At 40.4% G+C, this 18,320-nt stretch overlaps 1 protein-coding gene and 1 long non-coding RNA gene across 2 annotated transcripts in view; one reads left to right on the forward strand and one right to left on the reverse strand.

Annotated features, from left to right (window-relative positions):
* The window catches only part of LOC141377107 (uncharacterized), a 477,282-nt gene that overhangs the window by 194,285 nt on the left and 264,677 nt on the right, over positions 1 to 18,320 (forward strand). The window lies entirely within an intron of this gene.
* spred2b (sprouty related EVH1 domain containing 2b) overlaps positions 1 to 18,320 on the reverse strand; it is a 66,561-nt gene that overhangs the window by 8,385 nt on the left and 39,856 nt on the right. Inside the window, 2 exon segments of the mRNA NM_213234.1 lie at positions 14,788 to 14,852; positions 15,236 to 15,404. Of these exon segments, the coding sequence (NP_998399.1) occupies positions 14,788 to 14,852; positions 15,236 to 15,404 (234 nt within the window).

Here is an 18,320-nt window from a genome sequence, read left to right on the forward strand (position 1 = left end):
AGACAAACAGAAGGAAAGACAGACGGAAAGGCAAACTGACAGACAGAAAAAATAGGCAAACAGACAAAGACAGACTGAAAGACGGACAGAGAGACAGACAGATAGAAAAACAGATGGAAAAACAGACAGGCACACAGAAAGAGAGGCAAAACAACAGACAGACAGACAGAAACAAAGATGGGCAGACATAAAGACAAAAACAAAGACTGAAAGACAAAAAGGCAGAGAGACAGGCAGAAAGGAAGACAGACAGACAAACAGATAGAAAAACATATGAAAACACAAACAAGAAAGAGAGACAGAAAGAAAAAAGAGAAGACAGACAGAAAGACAGGCAGACAGATAAACAGACACACAGACAGAAAAGCAGACAGGCAACAAGGAAGGCATCAGGCAGAAAAGCAGACAGAAAGACAAACAGAAGGAAAGGCAGACAGACAGGCAGACAGACGGACAGACAAACAGATAGATAAGACAGACAGAGAGTCAAAAAAGGGAGACAGAGAGGCAAAGAATGAGACACAGAAAGAAAAGCAGACAGAAAGACAGGCAGGCAGAAAGACAGACAGAAAAGCAGAAAGGCAGACAGACACGGCGGCTGGGTGGATGGATGGGAAGTGATTAGTGGCTGAGAGTCTGGACGTGATCCTTCCTTTGGCTGAACAGGATGCCTTCAACAACCACCTGCCAGGTGGAGTGTACACGCACACACACTTTGAGCTTTAAAAAGACATGTGGTTAGAATGTGTTTCAAAGTATTTCTTAAAGGCATAGTTCCCCCAAAAAGGAACATTCTGTGATCATTTGCTCTCCAGTTGACATGGTGTATCTAGCCTAAGTTCTCTCTTAAACAAATATGTCAACACTGGAAAGAAAACTGTGCCGTTTACAGGGTCCGTAGGTTCCGCCCACCATAAGAACCCTGGATAACATTGTGCCACTCAAACTGAGTTTTTCCATGTTTGAGGCTAAACTCCAGCTGTGTGAGAGCAACAGGAGTGTCCGGTGGCTGACCATGCCCTCGCACCCCTGACCCGATCTCTCTCTGTCCCAGTCCAGCCTAGCCCGGCCTTGGTTTCCCCTTCGTGTTCATATGAAGACCTCAGAACTGCAGGCCAAAAATAATACAGGCGTCCCTCAAATCACTGCCAAAAGAGCCTGAGCCGACGTGATTTAAAAATACGTTTAGGAGGATAGCTGGGGCCGGACTGCTGGAGATAATTAAAAACACAGACCCTTTCAGATGTTTACACTGCAGGTCTAAAAAACTCAGCCAAAGTACTCAAGCAGTGTGAAGCCAACATAGATATAAAAGATTGCGAGCTCACTTGCTGCTTACATAGACTGCAGTTTTCTGAGTATGTTCAGAGTATGTTGGATTATTTTTATGTTCGGCAGCATTTCGCTATTAGACACAAGCCGTCTGTGCCTGTGTTGTTTTCTTGTCATATTATGGGATTGCACTTGGAATGCTGTCTTGACATTTTGCCTGAATGAGGCATTTCAACAGGCAACATAAAACAACTTCACAAACCGTTATCAAACAGTATACGGCTATGATGAAGAACACAACATGGCACAGTAAAATGCTAACCCCTCCACAAAATCAGCCTTCTTATCGAAAAACTCTAAAGTGTGTGGCATAGTGCAGATAACAAGAGAGTTCAAAGGCACATGTGCTCCAACTCTGATTCAAAGGCATACCTTCCCAGCAGCAGAGCCGATGTCGGCCCGTTAATGACGCGCAATCAGTGGCACAGTGGGGGAGGGTGGAGAGATAATAAGGGGGTTGGGGAGCAAAAACTCTTTGGAGAACTGAAGTCTTTTGGGTAATTTCACAAATGGTCCCCCGTTCATTAAGTCTGAGGCTGGCCACCCTGTGGCACGAAACCACAGCAGACCAATCTAAACTGGGCCAGCCAGAACTGTCTGAGCAATAAACCGGCTACAACCGGACAGTTTATTCTGGCCCCATAGGACCAGCATGAACAGAACAAAAAATAGAAGCAGTGGTCGAAAACCAGGCCTGTACATAGATCAACAGTACAGAGGTCAGAAACAGTAATGTGAGCTATTAAAGAGTAAAATATGAGTGGCCTTTGTTGATGGCAGATTTGCTCGGATGTTGCAAGGATGTTGTCTTGGCATTACACAATGTTTGCTAAGGTGATCTTCATTGTTCATGATAAAGTTCTAAATTATGTTACGACTTTCTGGGTTGTTGTCAAAGATATTCTAATCAAGACTGAGTACAGAGGTCATACAGTAATGTAAGCAAATAAACTCTAAGGCCCCGTTTACACTAATGTGTTTTCGTTTTAAAACGCATAAGTTTTCTCATCCACACTACGCCGGAGTTCTCGAGCGCCGAAAACGGAGAGTTTTGGAAACGCTGGAGAGGCCGTTTTCATTCTAAAACGTTGCTGCTCCGTCTCAGTGTGGATGAGGGAAAACGGAGACATCTGAAAACGGAGGCGGGACTACTGAGATTTGCTACCTGATTGGGGCTTTTGTGTCATTGTGTATCCTTCCCTTATTCGTCAAGTCCCTATCACATGACCATAACACATGGCTTCAATGCTACCGGAAGACAGTACTGTAAACAACAACATGGGCACGGAAATGGGAGCGTTGTTTGCACTATTGTCTGTTTTAGGCGCCATTGTGCAGTGATTCATTTGTTACGTTTAGTAACAACTCGACCTCGTCGTCTGTCCACAAAAACATCTCTTGCTTTCTATGCAATCGCGTTTAATGTTCAACCGGCGTTTTTTGACTAACAATAACAAAATGACGAGCGAGACGCATGCTTTCTGTTTATACTAGAACGCGCATGCCCAGACTGCGCGAATGGTCATGTGATATACGTTTTTGGTAGCGTAGTGTGGACGGAGATATGTTCAGAGACGCTAGGTGAAACGCTAGTGTGGACGCGGATCATTTTTTATCTAAAACGTCGTTGTAAAGCTAAAACGCACTAGTGTAAACAGGGCCTAAGATATGCAAGATGCAAGGATGTTGATGGTTGTCTAGGTGTAACCCCACCAGTCCTACACCACCCAATCCGCTCCGAGCTGTGATTGAACCGGAGACTCTTTACATGCGAGTTGGTTCCTCTAACAGAGAAGCCAAAGACCATGTCCTCTAGCGTCTGTTGCTAGAGCACCTTTAGATGTCAGAGGAGTGAAGTTTACATGCACAACACTTTACTAGCTGGCTTCAGCTACACTCACGCCCATAAACCTCACTCCTGTCCAGGTCACAGCACCAATGTAACCCCACCTAATAGCAAGAGGGTCGCTAGCTTGAGTCCTGGCTGGGCCAGTTGGCATTTCTGTGGGAATTTTGCATGTTTTCCCCTGGGTTTCCTCTGGGTGCTCTGGTTTCCCCCACAGTCCAAAGTCATGCGCTATAGGTGAATTGGGTCAACAAAATTGGCCGTAGTTTATGAGTATGTGTTTGATTGAAAGTGTATGGTTGTTTAGCAGTACTGGGTTGCAGCTGGAATGACATCTGTTGTGTGAAACAAATGCTGGAATAGTTTATTTAGCAACCCCTGATATATATGGTACTAAGCCTAAAAGACAATGAATAATTGAATGTTGTAATATATAAATCATTGCAGGCTGTAATAATAATAACAACAACAAAACTACTCAATCTTTTATGTGTATACTGTACACACACTGCCAGATTTTTTTTAACCATGCAAACTTAAGGCTGGTATACACTTTTGCATCGAGTGGACTCATTAGGTCACATACACTTCGTCATACCTTTATGTTGACCGGACCTTGATGCACACCCCTCAAAAAATGTATCTAGATGTCCTCACAACACAGAGTACAAGATTTGTGATTGGTAGCCAGAGTGTGAGTTTTTGCCCTGAATGGCTTAGCGCCCCAGTATATGAGTAAGTTCCTGCTGTATTACAGCACCTCATGTCCACTATGGTCAATTGATTCTGGACAACTGATTATTCCTTGAATATCTTCCCTCCGAACAGCTTCCCGGCTCAAAGGGAAAATTACAGAAGAGTCAATCCATTGTGTTTTTAGGGTGTACTCTCATTAGGCTACGCCCAGGCATGTTTGACCCCCATTTTCTGGTTCGTTTGACAAGTGTGAGTGCTCCGTATCAGGCCCAGGCATGGTTCAGTTGGAAGAGGTGTGCCAGAGCGTGGCTCGGTTGGGCCTTAGCATGGTACACTTGTAGTTTGAGTGCAAAGCAAGCCTGAGCGCAAAACTTAAGACTTAACATCACTTTTAAGGGACTGTTTCATGTGGATTTATTAATCATTCTTACCTTTTAATGAACGTGAACTGTCTTAGATTATTAAAGTTACAAACCCCTTGCTGCACGACAGCTGCATCTTCAGTAAACCTCCTAATATGTGCAGCACGAGGACTTTCATGAACATGAACAAGCATCAAAAGTGGCGTATCTGTTCAGCAAAAGATTTGACTGTGTTACCGCATATCAAACTGCCTAAAATAATACAAAACGATAGAACTAAAGCAATCTCCATTTTACTGAGCAAGAGCACTTATCTTCTGTTAAACTGAACAGTCGCATCAGTCGCATCATCAATGGGCAGAGTCAGAGAGGGGAGGGGGGACAATCGTGCCTGAGCACGGTTCAAGACAACCGTACATAGTGTGAGTACACCCTTAAACTCCTTCATTGCAAAAGACCCTTCGAATGGGCCAGTTTTGATCACTTCGGTTTGGAAAGACACTTTAATATGGCGGTCATGATTTTTCACTCTAAAGTGCCCTTCGGAGGGCAATACATCTCAATTGGAATGCACCGATAGATGAGGCATACTATGTTTAAAGAATATTTATGAGAGTTATACAGAGTAGGAAGAATTGAAAGTTGAAACAACAAATATAGTTGTTTTGCCCTTTAGCATTGCTAGTCTTAGCATAGCTAAATTTGCTGTCCATCAAAAGCTTTCCAGCTGCTTAGGTCAACCGCAAGCAATCTGATTTTATCACACCGAACGCCCGCCACTGATAAATGTATGTTTGGTCAGCGTGTGCTCAGCTACGTGCATGACTGATGCTATCAGGAAAAGCTTTTACTCCCAATAGGGCTTTAAACCACTGACGACACAGTCTTTATGGGGTTTTCTGCTGTAATTCTTCTATAGGACAATCCAGGGAGTGAAACATCTGCTGGAACTAATTGAGTTCCAGGTCAAATTGCCTGTAATGAGCCACCTTGAGTCTGGTGGAAGGTGTTTTTTCCACTGCTGTGATCAGTGCTGTGAGGCTTTACACACACTCCACACACAGATGCCCAGTGCTGCTAAGGACCGGAGAGGATAACGGAATAAAGGTTCTCTACCTCTCGGCATAAAGAAGCATTGATTCTTTCCACCTTATTTTTTCCCCCTCTTCCCAGAACTGTTAGTCTTCCACATCCCACTTCCTCCGAGCATCCTCCAGGGTCCTGGCTGCGAGCGCTTTATACAGCAAACCCTTATCCTGCCTGACTGCTGCACAGGAAGCAGTTTTTTTTTTTTTTTGTCATTTATATATTTCCTCCCAATACACAACTCAGCCCAAATAGTCAGCAACTCTACCTTATTCTGCTAAAGTACAGAGTGAAGAGTCTATTCTTGAAATATGCAAATCAGATACACACTTGAAACTGAAAATAATGGGACTGGAGTACACTGTAGTCATACAGCAACTTTATGCAACTTTTCACTGAAAATCTTGCTTAAGAATACTGTCTTTTAGAATACTATCAGTATGCTGCAGCATTCTTTAAAGCAGAGGTTCCCAAGCTTTTCAGTACGCGACCTCCAAAATAACTATGCCAGTGACTCGTGACCCCCAATATCCTCTGAAGTGGTTATAAATACAGAAACCTTGCATGCAATGGCGCAAAAACACCAATAGACTCAAGTCTATTCTTCGCTTAATTTTTTTTTTTTTATGTATGCCACTGATGTAAATGTGTCAGAAAGTTTAACCTGGTATTATAAAATCGGTCACACTTTACAATAAGGTTCATTAGTTAATGTTAATTAATGCATATACTAACATGAACAAACAATGAACAATACATTTACTACAGTATTTATTCATGTTATTAAACGTTAGTTAATGAAAATATAGTTCATTGTTAGTTCATGTTAACTCATGGTGCATTAACTAATGTTAACAAGCATGGACTTGAATGTTAATAATGCATTAGTAAATGTTCAATTATGATTAATAAATGCTGTACAAGTGCTGTTCATGATTAGTTAATGGTAGTAAATGCATTATTTAATAAACCTTATTATACAATGTTATCATAAAATCAATCTGCAGCATCTGACGCTATTACTGTGTCTTTAATATAATGTAATTACCTCAGGGCTCGCAATCCAAAAGAACTAGTAACTATAAGCTACTATATAGTATATAGTAACTGTAAACAATTGTTTTTTCAGTAGGTTATGGATAAAATATGGTAATACTTTTGGTTTAATAAAAAAAAAAAAAAAAAAGGGGGAAATCACCAGGCGACCCCCCCCCCCCTCCCCTCATTGTCCAGTGACCCCTCAGGGGTCCAGACTCCCACTTTGAGAACCACTGCTTTAAGGCATTGTAAAAACTATAATCATAACACACTTTACTAAAGTAAGGTTCTACTATATATTACTATAGGAATTTTTACATGTGAGAAATTCCAGTGCTTCTGCGCAAATGTGGAGACGACTCCCAGGATATTTGGCCAGTTCATAATCGATCTCACACACATTCACACTTACAGACAATTTGGTATTTTCGATTCACACATGCAGCATGTTTTTGTGCAGAAAAATCTGACTGAAATTTAAGCCCCTCCCCCACTGCACACATGGAGAACATGCGGTCTCCGCACTGAAAGGCCCGGTGCTGCCAAACTCGAACTGGGGAACATCTTGCTGTCAGACAGCAGTGGAACTCACTGACCTTTGATAGTGGCTTGAAATAAACCTGATCTGAAAATTTGTAATAGTCATACAGTAATTTAAGCTTTGGTATGTTGCGTTGTTAGCATACGCAACATACCAATATGTATGTTAATATCTTTCACAGATATCTTTCATATAGGCGTCAAGGTGGCGCTGTGGGTAGCACAATCACTTCACAGCAAGAAAGCTGCTGGTTTGAGCCTCGGCTGTGTCAGTTGGCATTTCTGTGTGGAGTCTGAATGTTCTCACTGTGTTGGCGTGGGTGTCCTCCGGGTCTGTCTAAAGACAGACGCTATAGGTGAATTGGGTAGTGTATGTGTGTGAATGAATGAGAGTGTATGGGTGTTTCCCAGTGAGGGGTTGCAGCTGGAAGGCCATGCACTGCGTAAAACATGTGCTGGATAAGTTGGGGGTTCATTCCACTGTGGCGACCCCAGATTAATAAAGGGACTAAGCTGAAAAGAATATGAAGGAGTGATTTTTTTCATATTTTTACAAGCAAAGTTTCTTAAAAGTAACCCCAGGTTATGTTTTTGCCAAGTATGATGCGATCCTGGATTGACATCTATTTTGATCCTGGAACATCATTTATGTTGGAAAATGAAATCCATAACTATTCCCTAATCCTAAACTCACCCAAATCTGTACATCATTCCCAAAATAAGAGGGGAATAATAGTTGGGTAACAATCATGTAGAAGCACATAAACCTAAACTTAACATAAACTGTAAACGTATCCCTTAATTCTGATTGGCTGATTGATCTTTTTGCATTAGCATACACATAAAACACAAATGCTTCTGAAATCCAAAACCTCTAAAGGATTGTTAGCCTGCATTATTTAAGGCAACCGGAGCAGGGAACACTTCCCAAAAGACATTATAATTTGAATGGTATATACGCTTATGCTAGTCTGTTTTTCATTATCCCGAGGTCTCCATAATCTTGGACCAGGCCGTATCCTGAGCAGATGCTGCAGTGGTCGTGGAGGAGTGGAGAGCATGAGACTGATTCCTGAATGACCCAGGTAACAGATGAGTCTCCGAACTGATCACATGGGCCAGTCTGAACACCTGCCAGTGACCTACTTTCACCTGCAGCTTCATCACGGTGGGCGTCCAGCTCTGCACAAGAAGTTTGGCCAGAGAAGAAATGATCATGCCCAATGGAGCCTAGTTTCTCTTAAGGCTAGTTCCTTAACTTTCGTCAACTGGTGAAGTTTGTTCCTCGTCACGGTCACTACTGGCTTGCTTGGTTTGGGACTTGTGGAGCTGTGCATTGATCGATTTGCTCTTCAATGTTTGGACGTTCAGCAGTGAAAATTAAACCACACTGAACTACAACTCTTAAAACTGGACTGACACAGTTTCAATTTACTAGAACTTTTATGTTAATCTGCATTTAAACAATCTACATTGTAAAAGTGCTATAGAAATAAAGATTAATCGAATTGAATTATATAGTGTAATGGCTTTTCAATAAAAAAAATGTCCTTATAATACAAGTCAATGGGGCTAAATCAGCCTCCAACATAACTAAAGGGTAGTCAATTTGAGTGTATTGCTGAGTTTTTGAAAAATTCCAAAGCATTTTCTCAAAATATTTGTCAAAATAGGGTTTGTTACCAAAAACTATTCGATTTGCTGAACCAGAGGCCAAATAAGACTCTAAATCAGGGGTGTCCAAACTCGGTCCTGGAGGGCCAGTGTCCTGCAGATTTTAGCTCCAACTTGCCTCAACACACCTGCAAGGATGTTTCTAGAAAGCCTAGTAAGAGCTTGATTAGCTAGCCCAGGTGTGTCTGATTGGGGTTGGAACTAAACTTTGCAGGACAACGGCCCTCCAGGACCGAGTTTGGACATGCCTGCTCTAAATCTAACTATATATAAATGTATCCGAAGCAACTGAGCACATTTATGAGTTTAGTAATGCACAATTTAAGATTTCCATCAAGCCTTTTTCATGCGGCGTCCCAGAATGCACATAAAAATTGGTGGATGGAAACATGGCTATTAGTGGTTTGCTTGAAATTACTGTTAAAAAAGTACACTTCAAGCCACTTCAAAGCAAATATGCGTTATGTACAAATAACCTTTCTGATCACTCTTACGTTGAGGAGCACAAGCATCCAAAAGCCGTGCATCCCAGAACACGTAAAAAGACACACCCTGCTAATTACCCAGAGTTGAGAGAGACAGAGCGAGTCCTTTCCCGATGTGAATGAGCTAAAAGAAGCTGAGGTTAAGTATAGGTTAGCTCACGAGGAACCATCAGCAGGAATGTACATCCCAGCAGAGGAACAACTCCCCTCCGCATAATCGCCCTGAGCTGTAAATCCAGGCCTGCATTTCTGCTGTCTGCGGCCACTTGCCTCACATGGCAATATATGGAAAGGTCATCAACACCATCCCCTGACCCGACAACTGTGCCAACGGCCTCATGTGGAAGTGTGCATGCAGCTCTGAGTGTGTGTGTGTGTTCTGCAAAAACAGGGTTCATACACATTTTTACTATAAAAATTCCAGGACTTTTCCAAAAACGTTCAGGTAAATATTCATTTCCTAATGTTTCATGTAATATTTACATACATTAGGTAAATAATAAAACGAAAGCTCTAATTTATTACAACACATCAAAAATACGTGATAATTGTGTAGTTTATTTTTATTTCTGTAAAAAAGTTTTTGGAAAGTATCTTGTTGTTTGTGTAAAAATGCTAGAAACGTTGTCTTAATAGTACAAATTAGCCTTTAGCACCCACAGTATCTTACCTAGTTAGATTGTTTCTGGACATCACACTTAAAATGTAGCTTAACTTACGATGAATGCGAGTAAACGAGAAGCCAAGCTGAAATTGCAAGTAGAAATTGTAACATGAAGAGACAAATCGCACAACTGTATTTCAAATTTATCCAATTTTGTCATCTATACCAGTGGTCCCCAACCACCGGGCCGCGGACTGGTACTGGTCCGTAGAACAAATGGTACCGGGCCACATAAGAAATCATAAATTATTTCTGTAGAAAATATTCCTCCCCGCGACTTGGTTTCTTCCACTTACCCCCACCATCTCACATGAAATGGACTATGCCAAAATCCACCACGGAGCGGGAAGAACGATCGCTATAGCTATAAAACAGGTATTATAGAGTCCAAATCAGCAGAGCATTTAAGCATTGTGCATATAACGTTATGTGTGCGTGCATCGCTAAGTAAGTACCCGAAATCATTGCAATTTGTATCTATATGGAGTTTCACATAATCATACTCATTAGGTAACTGTATCATTAGGTTACTGTAATATTCCAAAGCATACATTTAATTCGGCTATACGGTTGTATTATTGTTAATATGTTCGTCAGTTGAAATGTTTGGCACAGATGTTGTGTATTTGATGCATATAAACCTTGATTGAAACATAATCAGACCGCGATAGTACAACTAGCGCATGCACACTAAATTGTTGATAATAAACCTGATCGCGTTAGATAGATTGTAAACCTTACCATTTTGTTGAAGTGCAGTGAGTGCACTATTCTGTGCATCTCAATGGCTGTATTTTAATTTTTGCCATTTTTCGTTGGGGTTAGGTTGGGGACCACTAATCTATACTATCATATATTACTTAGTATTGTTTGACACCCAGTGGTTGAACTAGGTTTTGCACTCCTGGATCTAAACAAACGCAAGCGCAGGTTGCCAGATTAATGACCAACAGGGGCGAGTCTCGAGCTTAAAGGCTTATTTAAGCCGTTTCCTAAATAAAAGCGATGGCACACAAGAGAAGGGATATTTCGATATTATAAGGAGTTTTTGTTCTACCCAACACCACAACTTGTTATATTAGAAACGGCTTCTATTTCTCACAGGTGAACAACAGGATAAATGACGATGATCAGCTCAGGTACACCTCATGTGCTTTATTCAGTGTTAAATGCTAATAATGTGAGTTTGAATGTCATTTCACATGATGTTTATTGCCATACTACTGAAAGCAGCAGCAGATAGTTCACCTCAGATCTTGAAAATAAACCATTTAAAATTTAACTTTAGACTCATCACCAACATATCAGTGGTTCAGCATGTACATTTAATAATGTTAAAAAAGTTTCAATTGTATAAATTAGATTGTAAACCTTACCATTTCGTTGGAGTGCAGTGAGTGCACTATTCTGTGCATCTCAATGGCTGTATTTAAATTTTTGCCATGTTTCGTCTGGTGCAACAGCCAAATTGTTTATTACTGCAAATCTTGCCATGTGGCATGTTGTCAGGAGACAGAGTTATAATGTAACCTGCTTTATGTAACCTGTATTAATTTCGGAACATTTCGGTCACGAGCACATGCTTTGAGAGCCTTTCTGAAATGAATGAATGAATGAACGAACGAACGAACGAACGAACGAATGAAAAAGAAAAACTTAAGGCAACCAAGGCTGTTGAAATATAATTGGCTACGGTGGCATTGGGTGTGTTGAAACAACCAAAACAAAGACAGACATTCCAACACGTAACACACATTATCAAAGCACAGTTTCTGACTTCAGCATTGTTTTTCAGATAAACAAGGATGTTTACTTAGCAAACATATTATGGTATATTAAGGCTTTAGAAGAGTCAAAAACTTACATACAGCACATTTAACCTAATTAAACTAGTTAGCCTTTAAATTGCACTTGAATATCTCACAAAATAACTAGCAAAATATTACGTGCTGTCATCAAAAAAACTAAAAACTAGTTATTAAAATGATTGTGTTTAAAAAAGCGTTCTGCTCTGCGTTAAACAAATTGAATAAAGAATTAAAATTTCACAGGAGGTTCAACTGTATATCAGTTTATTACCTTCATCAAACACACACACACACACACACACACACACACACACACACACACACACACACACACACACACACACACACACACACACACACACACACACACACACACACACACACACACAGCGTTTTATGGTCACTTGTTTTAAATAAACAATTATTTAAATGTTTAATGTGTGTGTGTGTGTGTGTGTGTGTGTGTGTGTGTGTATGTGTGTGTGTGTGTGTGTGTGTGTCCTGCAAAAACAGGTAGGTTTTAAAAAAAGACCTGGGGCAGTAAATCTCGTTGTGTTTTCCAAAAGCAGGGACGCACCCAACAGCACAAGAAGAGCATAAATTCCAGGACGGAAAGAAGCATTGGATTAAGTTTCCTTTCAAGCTCAGGGTCCTTGGCTTAGCAGTCTACCCTTTTGGCCTAAAAGTGAGACAGACAGCGAGTGAAAGAGGAGCCATGAGGCTTCCCCTGCGCCCCCCCTCCTCCTTCACCCGGGCCAGCAGTAAATCAGGATGGCAGTTAGCTAGGAAGCAGCTGCTAATGATAGTTTTACTGGGGTGAGCAGGAAGTCGTCTCCTGACCCGGCCCGCTGCTCCTGCTCTCCTGTGACTGTGACAAAAGGACAGTAAGTGGGCAAAAGCCAAGCGTCGGCACAGCCTCCTCAGAAATCTCCGCAGGAAACCTGCCTGCGCCGCTATCACATCCACCATCTTTAAAAAAAACAAAAAAACAAAACAAAACAAAGGCCCGTCTCTTCCACTGCGGCCTCGGCGGGGAAAAAACATCACAAGGACTCTGTCTTTTCTGGGACACACGAACGAAAGCTGCAGACATGAAAGCTGAAGGAGGAAGTTGCTAAATATTGCTTTAAAAATGTACATGCCTTCAGAGCACACGTATAGTGTGAAACAACACTTGCCAGGATCTTTATAGGTACAGTAGATCCCGAACACAACAGAAGAAATGCATCGTGATTCATGTAGCTCTCTTTGCTTTTCTTGATCCAACTGCAAGATTTGATACAAAACTGCAGTTATCATTCATTTCCTTTGGCTTAGTCCCTTTATTTAACAGGGGTCGCCACAATGGAATGAACTGCTAACTTATCCAACATATATTTTACACAGCGGATGCCCTTCTAGCTGCAACCCAGTACATCAATACACACTCATTCAAACACACATACTATAAACAATTTAGTTCATTCAGTTCATTTATAGTGCATGTCTTTGGACTTGGGGAAACTGGAGCACCCAGAGGAAACCCACAACAACACAGGGAGAACATGCAAACTCCACACAGAAATTCCAACTGGCCCAGCCTGGACTTGAACCATCAACCTTCTTGCTGTGAGGTGATAGTGCTAACCACTGAGCCAATGTGTTGCAATTGTATTTCTGGAGTAACAAAAAAAAAACACATTTCAGTGGACGTGTATCCTTAAAGATCAATGAAACCCCCCGTTTCAGCAGGATGTTTTCACACCTCTGGTTTGGAAAAAGTCAGGAAAGTGGGTGTGTCTAGCTCTGATTGGGTGGGAGTATTAGGGGTGGGAAAATGGGCAGGGTTTGAATGAAAATGGGAGTTGCCATTTGGGCACGCGCTGAGGACAGAGGAAATACAAACACACACGCATCACGCAGGGGAGAAAGACAGTGTGTTTAATGTTGGTGAAATGGTGAAATGTTCGATACCGCACATCGTATTGGCGAAAAAAAGCCTCTGCATTTCTCTGTAAAATACAACGAAAATTCAACACGACGGTCGGCAAAAGTTTGCTTACAGTGTTCACGTGTTTACACACAGAGAGCAGCATTTACAGCGAATCTTTCAATATTGTAGTGATATCAACGTACTGTAAACTAAGTAAATCAGAAATCATTTTGACTAAGGTCTGTCTTTAAAAACTAAAAGAGTACAGCCGACCATACGAACTATAACTTTGCCATCTGAATGAACAAAGAAAGGGCACTGATCGCACACACTTACCGAATCTGTAGACAGGACAATCAGCTCATACTGGAGCTGCGTCTTTTTTAAAGGAGCAAGTAGCAAATCCGGATCTCATCATTGATGAGAAATGCTCTCGAGTAAAAAATGTTCCAACCAAACGCATTTCTGCCGCGCTATGATCTCATGGCCGTGACGCAGCTTCAAAAATAAATTTTTAAACCGGAAGTACGAATTTGCTTAAAATAACGCAAAAACTACCAATTTTCACTTTTTAGTGAAATATATATGTCTTATAGTGTTTTTAGCAGTGTGGGACACATATACGATGTTTAGGTTTGAATCTGGAAAAACGTCTCATAAAACGCTGACAATAAACGCAAACAAAAAGCGTCCCAGTGTGTACGAGCCTTTATTGCTTTAATGTGGACAAAATACATTTGTTAGTATAATTGAATTTAATTAAATGCACAGTATTTACTATTACTTTTTTGTCATTAAGAGTCGTATTTATTTTAGTTTGGCTGGAATATTTAACAAAAAAAAAAGAAACTTAAAAAAATGAACAGTCAATATTATTGTTGTGATCGCCAACGGTGTTTTCTCCACTGGAGATTACTTCCGGTATTCCGAACAAACTACAACTCCCAGAACTTTTTGCCCCACCAACCCCTGCAACAGCTGACAATAATCCAAACATTCACATACAGACATGGCTGTAGCTCATCTTGCTGACTACACAGACTAACTATACACCTTACTTTTCACATTCACATTGCTGAGTCTTTTTTCTCCAATGAACATTACAAAACATTTTTCTTAAAGCATTACAAAGCGTTTTCCATTTAAAAAAAGGAAAAAAATTTAATAATAAAATATAAGTTAAACAAACAAATAAATATTAAAAGAAAATGTCTCTAATTTTCTATTGATTTTTGTGTACACTAGAATGTTTGTTTGATTCGTCTTTTTGTGTGCTGAACAGCATGACTCTGAATGATTCAGTGATGATACATTGAATAATCATTCTAAAACAAAACTTCTTACTGTGAACACATCATCATCCCCAAGTTCAGCCTCATTTTGGAGTGTTGAAGAGGAAGTTGTGGAACCTAAAATAAAACACACAAACAGGAGACGTGAGCCAACAGAGCTCCACATATCCTGTCAGTTAATGGTGGCGTTTGAGGTCAAAGAGAGAGAAAAAAAACTGACTGATTGACGGATGAAACGCAACTCCAGTCTGATGTCACAGATCACATCACTGAAACCTTAGGCATCACATTGCTAACCTCCAGCCTGTCTAGATGTCTACAGTTAAGTCAGCATGAAATCAAAATTAACAATATTAATTATGCTAGCACACATTGCTAGTCTTAAGGTGAACAATTAATCTGTGCAAGATAATCCACTGAAAAAACTCATATACAGTTACTTCATAATAATTAAGAAATGACACAAATGCATCTTTTGTTTCAACTTTACATGTTCTCACCCTCTGTTAAGTCCTCCAAGGCTTTCCGCACTCCTCTGTCAAAGGCACGAGCATCGGCGGGGCTCTGGAACGTCAGGCCGCATTTTTTGTTGTCGACCTTCCAGTGGTGAAATGTGGGCGTGGCCTTGGTGTAGATCAGGTCTTTCCTCACGAAACATTCCAAAATCACCTGCCAGCCAAAACAAGTGAGACAAATCAGAGGTCACTGCCTGAGAAACATCTCGCAAATCACAAACGCATCCTACATTTGACTGAAGCTGCCAGCATGCGAAACTCCCCAGGTTGTAACTCAGCTTGAGAGCAGGGGTTTTAAAGAGGTGGTCCACCATGATATCATATTTTAAACTTTAGTTGAAGTGTAATGTAGCTTAGTGAACATAAACAACATCTCTGAATGTAATATGCTCAAAGTTTAATACAAAGAGAGACATTGGCTTTTACAGAGTTAGCTTAGCAAAGCCTACAGCGTATGAACTTGGACGCGTACAAAAAAATACATCCAGGTTAATGATGTCATAAACCCTTCAAGTTACGCACATACACCCCGTGCAGTAAAGTGGTGTGGCCAGAGGCACTGTAATGTTACAACAGAGACGCTTCCTGGTGATGTGGAGCCGATCTGCAAATCACAGCAGATTATGTTAGCTGACCAATCAGAGCCTCTTGAGGGCGGCTCTTCAGACGAACTAGAGAATATGACAGTTGTTTTCATGTTAGCTGAGTAGCTGTATATAGAGTAGGATATATGAAAAATAACCTAATTTTCTACAAATGAAGCATGAGCACACGTTGCTTTGCACACCATGAAAACAACCAAGCCTTAAAAATGCACTGTGGACCACCCCTTTAAACCTTTAGGACACCCCACCTCCTCCCCCAACATGTTTAATTTTACTCACGCCCCACCAACTAACATATTTTGTAATGAATCATACAGAGGTTGGACAATGAAAATGAAACACTAGCCAATTTAGTTTTGCAGTTTCATGGCTAAATTTGACCAGCCTGGTGGCCAATCTTCATTGACTGCACATTCCACTAGTAAGAGCAGAGTGTGAAGGTTTAATTAGCAGAGTAATAGCAGAGTTTTGCTTAAAATATTGCAATGTACACAACATTATCGGTGACATATCAGAGTTCAAAAGTGAACAAATTGTTCTGTGACCAAGATAGCAAGTCTTTGTGATGCATCAAGCGTCATGGTATTTAGTGGTATTCAACGGCAGTTTCAATGGTGTCAGTAGCGCACATTTGGTGAAACGTATTGTATTGAGTCCACCTTCACTGTGTTTTGCACATCCAAGTGAGTTATGGTGTGGAGAAGCCTCAAAGAAGCGTACCACCCAGACTATAGCATGCCCACAGTGATGCATGGGGGTGGATAGTGATGGTTTGGGCTGCAATATCATAGCATTCCCTAGGCCTAAGGCCCCGTTTACACTAATACATTTTAGTTTTAAAACGTTTTAGAATGAAAACGATCTACGTCTGGCGTTTCATCTACAGTTTTTTAAAAGCTCCCCGTCCACACTACACCGCTAAAAATACACATCACGTAACTAGGCATGGGACGATAACCGCTTTTAAGGAATACCACGGTTTGGAAAAGTTAATGTTTTAAAACCACCAAAATACTCTGTAATTTTAAAGTTTTAAAAACTTTTTTCTTTGTTTTTTAGGACAACATTATCTAGAGCAGAAAAGATATCCATAGATGCCATTTTAAATTGTAAAGAAATCTGTGTTTTTGAAACTAATGACGACAGCAAAAGTTGATTGTTTTATTTTCATTATTTAGCCTGACATGTTTACTGCTCCAAAATATTTGAAATCTTTCAAAAAAAAAAAAAAAAATAAATAAATAAATATATACATATATATATATATATATATATATATATATATATATATATATATATATATATATATATATATATATATATATATATATATATAGTTTTCAAAGGGGAAAAATAGTTTTTTTTTAACCTAAACATTTAAAAAGAATATATTTTAGAGCAGTAATTACAATACCGTGATACTGTGAAACCGTAATATATCCCAATGCCTACACGTAACCATACACGCACTCTGGCATGCGTGACTCTGACATGATTCACGTGACTCAATCAGTGGGAGTTAAGCGTTTTGTGCATTTGACGTGCTTACTGCGTGAATCGCTCGAGTTGGAAAATCTAAACTTCAGCAGACATTCACGCCACGTTAACCAATCAGAAGCTTTCTCTTGTATGGGGCGTGATTAGGACGTAGCGCCTGTTTTTGGTGTCCCAAGGGGAAATCCTCTTGTAGACACCAGACAACGGTTCATCAACTTGGGCTCGGCTCAGTCTGAAGCACAGCTGAAAGCCTCCATCTTCCAGGTATAGTTTCTGGAGGAGTTGATGAACTCACAGAGCTGGGTGCACCTCTGAAAGGATCTAGTGGACTCAGACACAGCGGCAAACAAATTTATGCTGTTTTTAGCCTTCCTAAAGCACATAAACACAGCTATTCTATCAATATAATCCATGTTAGCCATTTAGCAACAAAACTAGAGTCACTGAGCAGACAGAAGCCCTGCCCCTGACGCAACTCCGCGTCTATTTTGGAACGAATTTGCGTGAACAGTGTGATTTATCCACATGTGCTGCGTCTGGTGTGAACACAGGATTAGACCATATTAAAAAATATTGTGATCTATTACCCAGCATTTTAGTTTAATTACCCAACCATTGTAAATATAGATACATCCAGTAGGGCTTCAAAAATAATTGAAATGAAATCAAGATCACTATCAATATTCACTTGAAAGCAGTAATTCTTATGCAAATGTTGTCACGGAAACATGATAAACAACACCTGAAATTAATTAATTAAATTAATAATGCAACACTGTCTATCTTACCTCATTAAGTAAAATATGCCAGAATTTATCAGAATGATAAACAATAAAAAAGTGTAAACATGGATAGTGTGAGTTTTGGGTTCCTGAAATCATCCTCTAACCATAATCCTAAATGGGCTAACCATAATCATGCTCCACTATCAATAATTACTCCACTGTACGCCTCAGCTTCATGCCCTC

Source organism: Danio rerio, chromosome 13 (genome assembly GCF_049306965.1).
Source record: "Danio rerio strain Tuebingen ecotype United States chromosome 13, GRCz12tu, whole genome shotgun sequence".
In the NCBI taxonomy this organism is placed as follows: domain Eukaryota; kingdom Metazoa; phylum Chordata; class Actinopteri; order Cypriniformes; family Danionidae; genus Danio; species Danio rerio.